This window comes from Oncorhynchus mykiss, chromosome 18 (genome assembly GCF_013265735.2).
Source record: "Oncorhynchus mykiss isolate Arlee chromosome 18, USDA_OmykA_1.1, whole genome shotgun sequence".
Classification (NCBI taxonomy): Eukaryota; Metazoa; Chordata; class Actinopteri; order Salmoniformes; family Salmonidae; genus Oncorhynchus; species Oncorhynchus mykiss.
The window spans coordinates 67,337,272-67,348,984 of record NC_048582.1 but is presented as its reverse complement, the minus strand read 5'-3'; the positions used below and the strand labels follow the sequence as shown (position 1 = coordinate 67,348,984).

General features: G+C 40.4%; 1 protein-coding gene across 1 annotated transcript; it reads left to right on the top strand.

The window, feature by feature from the left end:
- On the top strand, positions 1 to 7,597 carry srfbp1 (serum response factor binding protein 1). Its single transcript, XM_021572767.2, has 3 exons — positions 1 to 147; positions 3,286 to 3,711; positions 6,090 to 7,597. The coding sequence occupies exons 2-3, from the start codon at positions 3,286 to 3,288 to the stop codon at positions 7,500 to 7,502; spliced, it is 1,839 nt and encodes a 612-aa protein (XP_021428442.2). The 5' UTR covers positions 1 to 147; the 3' UTR covers positions 7,503 to 7,597.
- Positions 7,598 to 11,713: the final 4,116 nt, after the last annotated feature.

Genomic DNA, 11,713 nt, shown 5'->3' with positions numbered 1-11,713 from the left:
AATAAAAACACTGTATCGTGGGCCCTCCCTCTTTCCGTCAAACGCCACGACGCACGCCAACGTGACTACGTCATTGATACGTCTACGTAGAAAAAACATGGCTGCCTCTTGTATGGACTAACTCTTTCTCGAATTTATACTTTGACGGTATGAGTGATTTTGATTACATTTAAATTTGCGCTGTGATACTGTAGTGCATTATACAAAATAAAGCTGTTATCTCTGATATATATATTGTTGATAAAGTTTTAACAAATGCTCTAGCAATGCTGCTTCTTCGGCCATGCTTGAAAACATGCTAACTTTCGTTAGCTAACTAGCCCTGTTAGCAGTTGATGGGGAAATTAGCCACCGTAATAACTGTAATGTACCGTTAATGTAGCTGGTATTAATTACACCATTGCATTTACATTTACCTCCATTTACTCATACTGTATGCTAGTGGTTACATACTAGCTAATGTTGTGGCTCTACCTTGGCAGAGGAACGCTCAACTCCGTTCTCTTTTATATCGAGGCGGAGTTGAGTTTGACAACTGGTTGCAGGATTTTCTAGCAACAACACTTGAATCACCATTATTTTATTATTGTAAAGGTGTCAATTCTGAAAGCGTTTACCTGAAATTCATACTTGTAATAAAAACGTATCGAATACAACCATCTCATTTATGTTGCGCAACTCAGCACGAATTTGCATGTGCCAATTGAGTCTCATCTGACGTAGTAAGTAGGTATCACGGAACCCAAACCGGCTGCGCGCGTCAAACTCTAACATTCGTTTAGTCTTGGACCTTATAGATTATTCAGATGCAATTGACCCAGATGCGGTTGTCATATTTTTTGGACTTCTGTAAAGCCTTTGACACAATTGAACATGAATTTCTCTTTCGGTCTCTTAAACTTTTGAGATTTGGTGAAAATTTTATCTAAGTCATTCGCATATTTTACAAAGATATAAATAGTTCTGTGTTACTAAACCGTAATACTTCCAAAGATTCAGTATCAACAAGTGTACGACAGGGATGGACAATTTCGCAATTTTTATTCATTTTGGTTGTGGAACTTGTATCTCTAGATATTCTGAATAAGGCAAATTTGTATGGCTTAACCATTTTTAACAAATAAATCAACATTTCCCAACTGGCTGATGATACTACTCTTTTCTTAAGAGACAAAGACCAGGTCGCACATGCCCTTAATGCTATAACTGCATTTTCTATTGCATCAGGATTAAAACGGAATGTTTTTCAAATGTGAAATGTGAAATAGAAAATATTCCTGTAAAGGACTGTGTTAAATATTTAGGAATAGATCTGTCAAAAAAAAAAAAAAAAACACTTAGTCAGACATTTGAATTTTCTCTCCTAAAATTAAGAAAACCAAAAATATATTTAATAATTGGCTACAAAGAGATCTTTCTATACTTGGGAGAGTACTTCTGTCCAAGGCAGAGGGACTGTCCCGTTTTGTGTACCCCGCATTATCGTTATGTGTAAATCTTGCTACTTGTAAAGAGATCAACAAGACCTACTTATTTTCCACCATAATTTGCAAATAAATTCATTAAAAATCCTACAATGTGATTTTCTGGATTTTTTTTCTCTCATTTTGTCTGTCATAGTTGAAGTGTACCTATGATGAAAATTACAGGCCTCATCTTTTTAAGTGGGAGAACTTGCACCAATGGTGGCTGACTAAATACTTTTTTGCCCCACTGTGTATATATCTATCTATATATATATATATATATATATATCTGTCAGGTTTTTTATATATAAATATAGACCATCTTACTTGAGAAATCTTGTAATAAATATATAAGACATTCTTCATTCACAAAACCAACTTACACCGAGAGGAAAGTTTTTCTGGAACATGCTTATCCTGACATTGTCTGGAAAAATGCATGGTTAAGGCCTTACAAATATTGTATACCAAACAAAGTTAAGAAAGTGCACTTTAAAATTTTACATAAGATGTATCCATGTAATTCTATGATATCTGATATCTGCGTTTTCTGTGAAAAAGGTGAGAATCTGTCTCACTTGTTCTGTGAATGTAAATTTGTGTCTGAATTTTGGGAAAACCTTGCAAAATACTTATTTACCATTATGACCTATGTTTTTGACACAAAATATATGTTACTATTGCAATGATAACAAAACCACTGAAATTATTGTGATTTTTTTTTTTTTAATTCTTGTTGCCAAATACTTCATACACAAACAAAAATTCCAAAATCCCATACCAAAATTACATTTAACTTTTATTAAAACATTAACCCTTGTGCACAATAAGAATAACATTTTTCTAAATCATTACAATAAGATTTTTTCATAGTGATTACAATTCCAGTAGAATTGTTTTATTATTTTTTATATTTGTTTCAGTATTTTCTCGTTAATACCTGCGTTCTGTTTTGTATGATGTAAATTGTTAACCTGATTATTTTTTTTAATCACATTTTTTTTTTTTTCTGCGCGTGTGCACTACCGTGCATAAATGTATTTTGTCCCCCTACACCAAAAGCGATCACGACACGCAGGTTTAAATATCAAAACAAACTCTGAACCAATGACATTCATTTGTGGACAGGTCGAAAAGCATTAAAACATGTATGGCTAGTTAGCTTGCACTTGCTAGCTAATTTGTCCTATTTAGCTAGCTTGCTGTTGCTAGCAGCAAGCTGTTGCTAATTTGTCCTGGGATATAAACATGGAGTTGTTATTTTACCTGAAATGCACAAGGTCCTCTACTCCGACAATTAATCCACACATAAAACGGCCAACTGAATCGTTTATAGTTATCTCTCCTCCTTCCAGGTTTTCATCTTTGAACTTATATGGTAATTGGCATCTACACTTTCATAGTATTACCACTACGACCTGCAAAACATTTAATCTTTCAATCACCCACGTGGGTATAACCAATGAGGAGATGGCACGTGGGTACCTGTTTCTATAAACCAATGAGGAGATGGGAGAGGCAGGACTTGCAGCGCAATCTGCATCAGAAATATAACTAACTAAAAAAAATATATTAAAAAGGTAACTGTTTTCAGAATCAACTGATGGTGACTCAGTGTTGTTGTTTGAGAATCCCAAGGCAAGTTGTCAAACCTCAACTCCCCCTCGATATAAGACAATGGAGTTGACCGTTCCTCAGCTAGATCTAGCTATGCACAGGTATCACCCAAAGACTGAAAGAGATGGTGGAAAAAAACTATGTATTTAAGCTATCCCTTTCTGTGCACTCACTCTTCTGCCCATTACTGCATCATCCACAGATGTCATCAACCGACACACAGCAAGTGACAATGCCCGACGTTCTGAAGACGGAGGCGATCCCTGAGGATCCAAATAAACAGAAAATGTCCGAACTCCCAAAAAATGACAATAAGCCTGTGCTTCTGATAAAAGACAAGAAAACAGGGGCTCAAAAGAAGAAGAAGAAGAAGCCAGAGATTCCGAGAAGGAAGAAGAAGAAACCAGATGATCCCGGTAAGCCAGTTCCATTAAACCTGAACGACGAGGTGGTGAGGATGAGGAAGGAGGTCAAAAGGGTGAGGGCGCTGGTCATCAGGAAGTTGACTAGGCAGATGGCAGGTCTGAAGAAAAAGAAGGGGAAGGAGGAAGATCTGGAGAGGAACCGGAGGAGGGTAGGCAGACTGCTGGAAGAAATCCATGCGATGAAGACACTCAAACCTGATCCGGTGGGTGCTTCTTCCCCAATTACATCTTACCTACATTATTATTATTATTATGACTTCCTTATTTGGAATACTGTGTAGTATAATTCCCAAGCCATTGTAAATGTGCTGCTACACATTGCTGGTGAGTGAGTTCCTTTCATGCAATGTCCTGTAAAACTTTTTTTTTTTACTTTGAGATTTTTTATTTCACCTTTATTTAACCAGGTAGGCTAGTTGAGAACACCTTTATTTAACCAGGTAGGCTAGTTGAGAACACCTTTATTTAACCAGGTAGGCCAGTTGAGAACACCTTTATTTAACCAGGTAGGCTAGTTTAGAACAAGTTCTCATTTGCAACTGCAACCTGGCCAAGATAAAGCATAGCAGTGTGACACAGACAACAACACAGAGTTACACATGGAGTAAACAATAAACAAGCCAATGACACAGTAGGAAAAAAGTCTATATACAGTGTGTGCAAAAAGCACGAGGAGGTAAGGCAATAAATAGGCCATAGGTGCGAATGATAACAATTTAGCAGATTAACACTGGAGTGATAAATGAGCAGATGATGATGTGCAAGTAGAGATACTGGTGAGTAAAGTATATGTCCTGATAACTATTAATTTATCAGAAAAATACAAGCTCTTTAGTGCAGTGTACTTCACCAATTACATATCAGATATAAAGCACCAGTCACAGGTTTTAGAACACCTACTCATTCAAGGATTTTTCTTTATTTTTTACTATTTTCTACATTGTAGAATAATAGTGAAGACATAAAAACTATGAAATAACACATATGGAATCATGTAGTAACCAAAAGTGTTAGAAGAATCTAAAATATATATTTGTATTTGTTTAATTAGCCACCCTTTGCCTTGAGGACACCTTTGTACACTCTTGGTGTTCTCTCAACCAGCTTCACCTGGAATGCTTTTCCAACAGTCTTGAAGGAGTTCCCACATATGCTGAGCACTTGTTGGCTGCTTTTCCTTCACTCTACGGTCCAACTCATCCAAAACCGCCTCAATTGGGTTGAGTTTAAATGATTGTGGAGGCCAGGTCATCTGATGCAAGACTCCATCACTCTCCTTTCTTGTCAAATAGCCCTTACACAGCCTGGAGGTGTGTTGGGTCATTGTCCTGTTGAAAAGCAAATGATAGTCCCACTAAGCCCAAACCAGATGGGATGGCGTATCGCTGCAGAATGCTGTGGTAACCATGCTGGTTAAGTGTACCTTGAATTCTAAATAAATCACTGACAGTGTCACCAGCAAGGCAAGGCACCCCCACACCGTCTCATCCATGCTTAACGGTGGGAATCACACATTCGGAGATCATCCGTTCACCTACTCCGCGTCTCACAAAGACACAGTGGTTAGAACCAAAGATCTCAAATTGGGACTCATCGTTACCAAAGGACAGATTTTCACCAATCTAATGTCCATTGCTCATGTTCCTTGGCCCAAGCAAGTCTCTTCTTCTTATTGGTGTCCTTTAGTAGTGGTTTCTTTGCAGCAATTCGAACATGAAGGCCTAAGTCACACAGTCTCTTCTGAACAGTTGATGTTGAGATGTGTCTGTTACTTGAACTCTGTGAAGAATTTCTGAGGCTGGTACCTCTAATGAACTTATCCTCTGCAGCAGAGGTAACTCTGGGTTTTCCTTTCCTGTGACGGTCCTCATGAGATCCAATTTTCATCGTAACACTTGATGGTTTTTGTGACTGCACTTGAAGAAATTTTCCGAATTGACTGACCTCCATGTCTTAAAGTAATGATGGACCATCGTTTCTCTTTGCTTATTTGAGCTGTCCTTGCCATAATATGGACTTTTACCAAATAGGGCCATCTTCTGTATACCATCCCTACCTTGTCACAACACAACTGATTGGCTCAAGCGCATTAAGAAGGAAAGGAATTCCACAAATTAACATTTAAGAAGGCACACTTGTTAATTGAAATGTATTCCAGGTGACTACCTCATGAAGCCGGTTGAGAGAATGTCAAATGGGCAAAGCTTTCATCAAGCTTTCATCAAGGCAAAGTCTGGCTACTTTGAACAAAATAATAAATAATAAATAAATAAAATATATTTTGATTTAACACTTTTTTTGATAACTACTTGTTTCTGTGTTATTTCATAGTTTTGATGTTTTCACTATTATTCTACAATGTAGAAAATAGTAAAAAAAAAAATAAAAAAAAATAAACCTTGAATGAGTAGGTGTGTCCAAACATTTGACTGGTACTGTACATTTGTTTTACTTGCTTGGAAGTGGAATACTGTGGTGAATATTCAGGTTTAGTGCATGTATTCATGTCAGTCCCAAACCATTGCAAATTAACTTACGGTCCCAAAACCAGATCATACTAATTGTTGATTGTAATTTCTAGGTGACCAAGGCTGCCCTTCAGAAGAACCTGAGTTTTGAGTTTGTCTGTAAGAACCCAAAGGCCACCATTTCTGACCGAGCTATAGCCCGTATCGCCACTCACCCCCAGTTCAGCAAGAAGATAGACACCATCAAAGCTGCCATTAAAGCCTTCAAGGATGAGAGGATGTCAGTAGAGAGAGGAGACAAGAAGGAAACGGTTAGAAAGCAGCCTTTAAAAGTGGTCGAGGTGATCGAGCAGCCGAGGGACAGTGATGGAGGAGGAGGGGTGGAAGGTGAAGAGGGAGATGAAGAGATGGATGAGGAGGAAGATGGAACACCCGCTGATGATGAGGAAGATGGAACACCCGCGGAGAGTCTAACGGTTGACGAACCAGCTGTTATAGAAAAGCAACCTGTTGATAAGACTGTCAGGGTTACTGAAGAAGATGACGTTTCCACGATAGAGAATAAAGAATCGGCCATAGAGAATACAGTAGCGGACCCTCAGCCCACGGAGATGTCAGAGGCCGATAAGACTCTGATGGACTCATCCACTCCATTCACAATAGAGGCCCCACAAGTAGTACCTACAAAGAACATAGTAACCATGAAAAACACACCACAGAAGCAGGTAGTCCAGAAACTCACAAAGGACACTCCAGCCACTCAGAAGACTCAAGACCCCAAACCCCAGAAAGTCACTAAACCTCAAAATAAAGATGTTAAAAACAAGCAGGATGATGAAGAGGATTCTGATGATGATGATGATGAGGAAGAGGAGAGCGACTTGGAGTCTTCGGACGACGAGAAGGAGTATTTTGACGACAGCACGGAGGAGCGTTTCCGTAAGCAGTCCTCCCAGTCGGATGAAAGCGACAACGATGATTTCTTCCTGGGGAAAGTCAACAAGTTCAAAAAGAAGAGTGATACGACTACAGCGCCACCAGGTGGAGGGGAGGGGAAGAGCAGCGAACTGGGGAAAAACCCACTGCTGGAACCACTGGAGAGCTTAAACCCACACCAGACTGAACTGGATGAGCTAGAGGACAGACTGAACTCCAAGGGGAAGTCTATCTTCTGCTCCAGTCTGTCTGGGTCCAGAGGTGGTAGAGGCAGGGGTAGAGGCGTAGGCAGGGGTAGAGGTGCAGGCAGGGGTATGGGCCGAGGAGGGGGTAGGGGAGGGGACTTCAAGAACCGTGGAAGAGGGGGATATGATGGCTCGTCTCGGGGTCCTGGGTCACATGATGGGGGTTCTGGGAGGGGAAGGGGAGACTTTGGGAGGCAACGGGAAGGCAGAGGGTTCTCCTCCACCCCTTCATCTCAGCCACCACAACAGGCCCTGCACCCGTCATGGGAGGCCAGTAAGAAGAGGAAGGAGCAGCAGACCGTAGTAGTGGCCTTCCAGGGAAAGAAGATCAAATTTGATGATTGAGCTAAGGCCGGCGATATGGCCAAAATGTATCACAATATTTTTGATGGTATTTGACAGTATTTTATGTTTTTACATAATAAAAGTTATCAATTTTGCTTTATGAGTTGTCCCTGATCCTAGGGTGGAAGCACATACCTTCTAAAATGATTTCAATTAGGCTTTCTCCATTCTGATTGGTTTATACTGTTCAATCAAATTTTAAACAAAAGTTGATCTGACAAAGTCTAGGCCTTATTCTTAAACAAATATTCCAATTGTAATTTTGACTTGCGATTTAGATAAAAAAATACTTGGGTGAACAGTTGGAACCATGAAAATAGAATAATTATACGTATTATATAGTTAGAATGTACCAACTGGGCGTCAATTCAATGTCTATTCCGCATGAGTAAAAGTTCATTTTATTGAAATAACATGGAAACAATATTGATTCAACCTGTGTATGCCCAGTGGGTAATAGGGGCACCTTTAATTCAGTGTTTAACATAACAACGAATGAAAAGGGCAGGGAGGTGTTCATGGAATTGAGAATTTGAATATAGCTTACCAATAGGATCTCTATGGAGGTGTTATTTTGACAGGGAACCAAAGTGTTGGTGAGGAACCAAAGTGTTGGTGAGTGTTTCCTAGAGGAGTGGGTTCTTGTAATCTTTGGCTTCGTTTAAAATGTCCTCCAGTGATTTCTGAACTTTTGCTGTTGAAAAGCAATATCCTAAGCAGAAATACAGTAATGTACACACATCAAAGGGTAAAAAATAAATATATATATATATATGTTTTCAGCAAAAGTGTTTTTTAAAGACAACTGTAAACTTCAAGGAGTTGGTTTGAGGGGAAGCGGGGATGTCATTGGTCTCCTCCCCCTTTGCTTGAGAAACAATGAAGGCGCAATAGAAAAGCACCCCCCCCCACCCACCCCGCCCCACCACACACACACACACTTGTACCTTTTGTTAATTTAACCAGGTGTTTAATGAGGTGAAAAGGAGACTGGAGTGCCACTAAATGTTTTATCTTACTTCATGGCGCTAACACTCACGCTTTGCCCAAACATGCTGATTTAGGCCCACAAAGTTAAATAAAGGTTCCATTAAAAATGTAGGCCTACACCAGCGATGGCATCAACCTGTATTAGCTAGCTATGTTTGCTCTCACTCAGTACATTTATTAGCCAGTGGTGGAAAAAGTACACAATTGTACTTACTTGAGTAAAAGTAAAGACACCTTGAATAGAAAATGACTCAAGTGTACACTGGACAGAGGAACTCTGCCCATAAGGCCAGCATCCCGGAGTCGCCTCTTCACTGTTGTCGTTGAGGCTGGTGTTTTGCGGGTACTATTTAATGAAGCTGCCTGTTGAGGACTTGTGAGGCGTCTGTTTCTCAAACTGGACACTCTAATGTACTTGTCCTCTTGCTCAGTCGTGCACCGGGGCCTCCCACTCCTCTTTCTATTTTGGTTAGAGCCAGTTTGCGTTGTTCTATGAAGGGAGTAGTACACAGCGTTGTACGAGATCCTCAGTTTCTTGGCAGTTTCTCGCATGGAATAGCCTTAATTTCTCAGAACAACGAGTTTCAGAAGAAAGTTATGTTTCTGGCCATTTTGAGCCTGTAATCGAACCCACAAATGCTGACGCTCCAGATACTCAACTAGTCTGAAGAAGGACAGTTTTATTGCTTATTTAATTAGCACACCAGTTTGCAGGTCTGCGAACATAATTGCAAAAGGGTTTTCTAATGATCAATTAGCCTTTTAAAATTATAAACTTGGATTAGCTAACACAAGGTGCCATTGGAACACAGGAGTGATGGTTGCTGATAATGGCCCTCTGTACTCCTATGTAGATATTCCATAAAAAATCTGCCGTTTCCAGCTACAATAGTCATTTACAACATTAGCAATGTCTACAGTGTATTTATCATTTTGATGTTATTTTAATGGACAAAAAATGTGCTTTTCTTTCAAAAACAAGGACATTTCTTAGTGACCCCAAACTTTTGAACGGTAGTGTGTGTTTGTTTACATCCCTGTTAGTGAGTCTTTCTCCTTTCGCCAAGATAATCCATCCACCTGACAGGTGGGGTATATCCAGAAGCTGATTAAACTGTATGATCATTACACAGGTTACATCTTTTGTGCCGAGGACAATAAAAAAGGCCACTCTAAAATGTGCAGTGTTGTCACACAACACAATTCCACAGATGTCTCGAGTTTTAAATGCGCATGCTGACTGCAGGAATGTTCGACAAAGCTGTTACCAGATAATTGAGTGTTCATTTCTAATACCACAAGCCACCTTCAATGTCGTTTTAGAGAATTAGGCAGTACATCGAACCGGCCTCATAACCCGCAGACCACGTGTATAGCGTTGTGTGGGCGAAAGGTTTGCTGTCGGGTCACGTTATAGTATGGGCAGGCATAAGCTATGGATAACAAACACAATTGCATTTTCATGTGACATGAACCACTATGTGGGATATGATATAAGCATGTGCTTTATAAAAGGGTGACGTGCTGAAGGATGGCGTTGAGACACTTCCGCCCAAATGCACAGAAGGTCTGGAAGACTAAGGCATCAAACTTGGCCTTCGTTCGTTAGGGTTGGGTTTAAAATAAAATGATGGAAATGGCCAGCCATAGTGATGACTTTGTGGCTGTGTTAACTAGTGACAACCAGGGGGAAGTTAAGGCCCAGTCAGGTCTTTAATATAACAATATAACGAGCCATACCGTGGGGTGCTGGGCCCAGTCAGGTCTTTAATATAACAATATAACGAGCCATACCCCTAGAGAATGAGAGAACCTCTCACTGTACAGTAACCCCTAGAGGATGAGAGAACCTCTCACCGTACAGTAACCCCTAGAGAATGAGAGAACCTCTCACACCATACAGTAACGCCTAGAGGATGAGAGAACCGTAGAGTAACCCCTAGAGGATGAGAGAACCTCTCACTGTACAGTAACGCCTAGAGGATGCGAGAACCTCTCACACCGTACAGTAACCCCTAGAGAATGAGAGAACCTCTCACACCATACAGTAACGCCTAGAGGATGAGAGAACCGTAGAGTAACCCCTAGAGGATGAGAGAACCTCTCACTGTACAGTAACCCCTAGAGGATGAAAGAATCTCTCACCGTACAGTAACCCCTAGAGGATGAGAGAACCTCTCACACTGTACAGTAACGCCTAGAGGATGAGAGAACCGTACAGTAACCCCTAGAGGATGAGAGAACTTTCATAAATGTGCAGAACGTTAATAACCATGAACACAGGCCCCTTTGGTCATTCGTTCTGCCCCTGAACAGGCAGTTAACCCACTGTTCCTAGGCCGTCATTGTAAATACGAATTTGTTCTTAACTGACTTGCCTAGTTAAATAAAGGTAAAATAAAAATGTATGAATGTGTTATTCAATGTGTTTCTATGGGCTACAGTAGTAAAGGCCAAATTCAATATTTGTATCAAATAATGCAAAATAAATTATCCCTGAAGGGGTCCTAAAACAATTCCATATGTTACCTTAGTATATTTCGGTTACTGGCCCACTGCTCCAACCGCCGGGCCACCTGCCACCCGCTTGAATCAAACTGGTTATTCAAGAAAATATCCAGTTTGTGTGAATAATGTTTTTTGGTGTTACCAATTATGTATTCAGGGTCCTTACCTGACATGATTTGTTTTGACATTCAGTAAAATCAAGGGGCGGATTCAATTATGCTGAACCGCAGGGCACCAGTCTATGGCCTGTGACTAGAACGGGCAAAAGCGGCGACGGAGGAGCGCCCTTCTCCAATCGAACAGTAACCTTGCGCTGCTCGGTCATGTTGTCAACAAGGTAGCACTGTGCATCGTCCAGAAACATACAAAAGCTATTTTCCATAACATATATGTTAGAATTTTCTAAACAGTTTTCATTTGGAAAGGCAGGTAAATCGTTATTATAAAAACCAATCCCTGTTACATGTCAAAACACAGAATCTTACTCATTACTCCACGTGCTTAATTACGCCACTTTTGTTTTGAGCCAATTTCGCCGTAACCTGGCTCACACCTGGGAGGCGGCCCGGTTCCTAAACGAATGCAATCAACTTTCACCAGGTGCAAAGCACAACTACCTGGGCGCCCAGACAGATTAATCGAATCACCCCAAGTAAACACAGAATGCTTTGTCTGTCGAAAATCCTCACCCATTGGTCAGACACACTGACGCA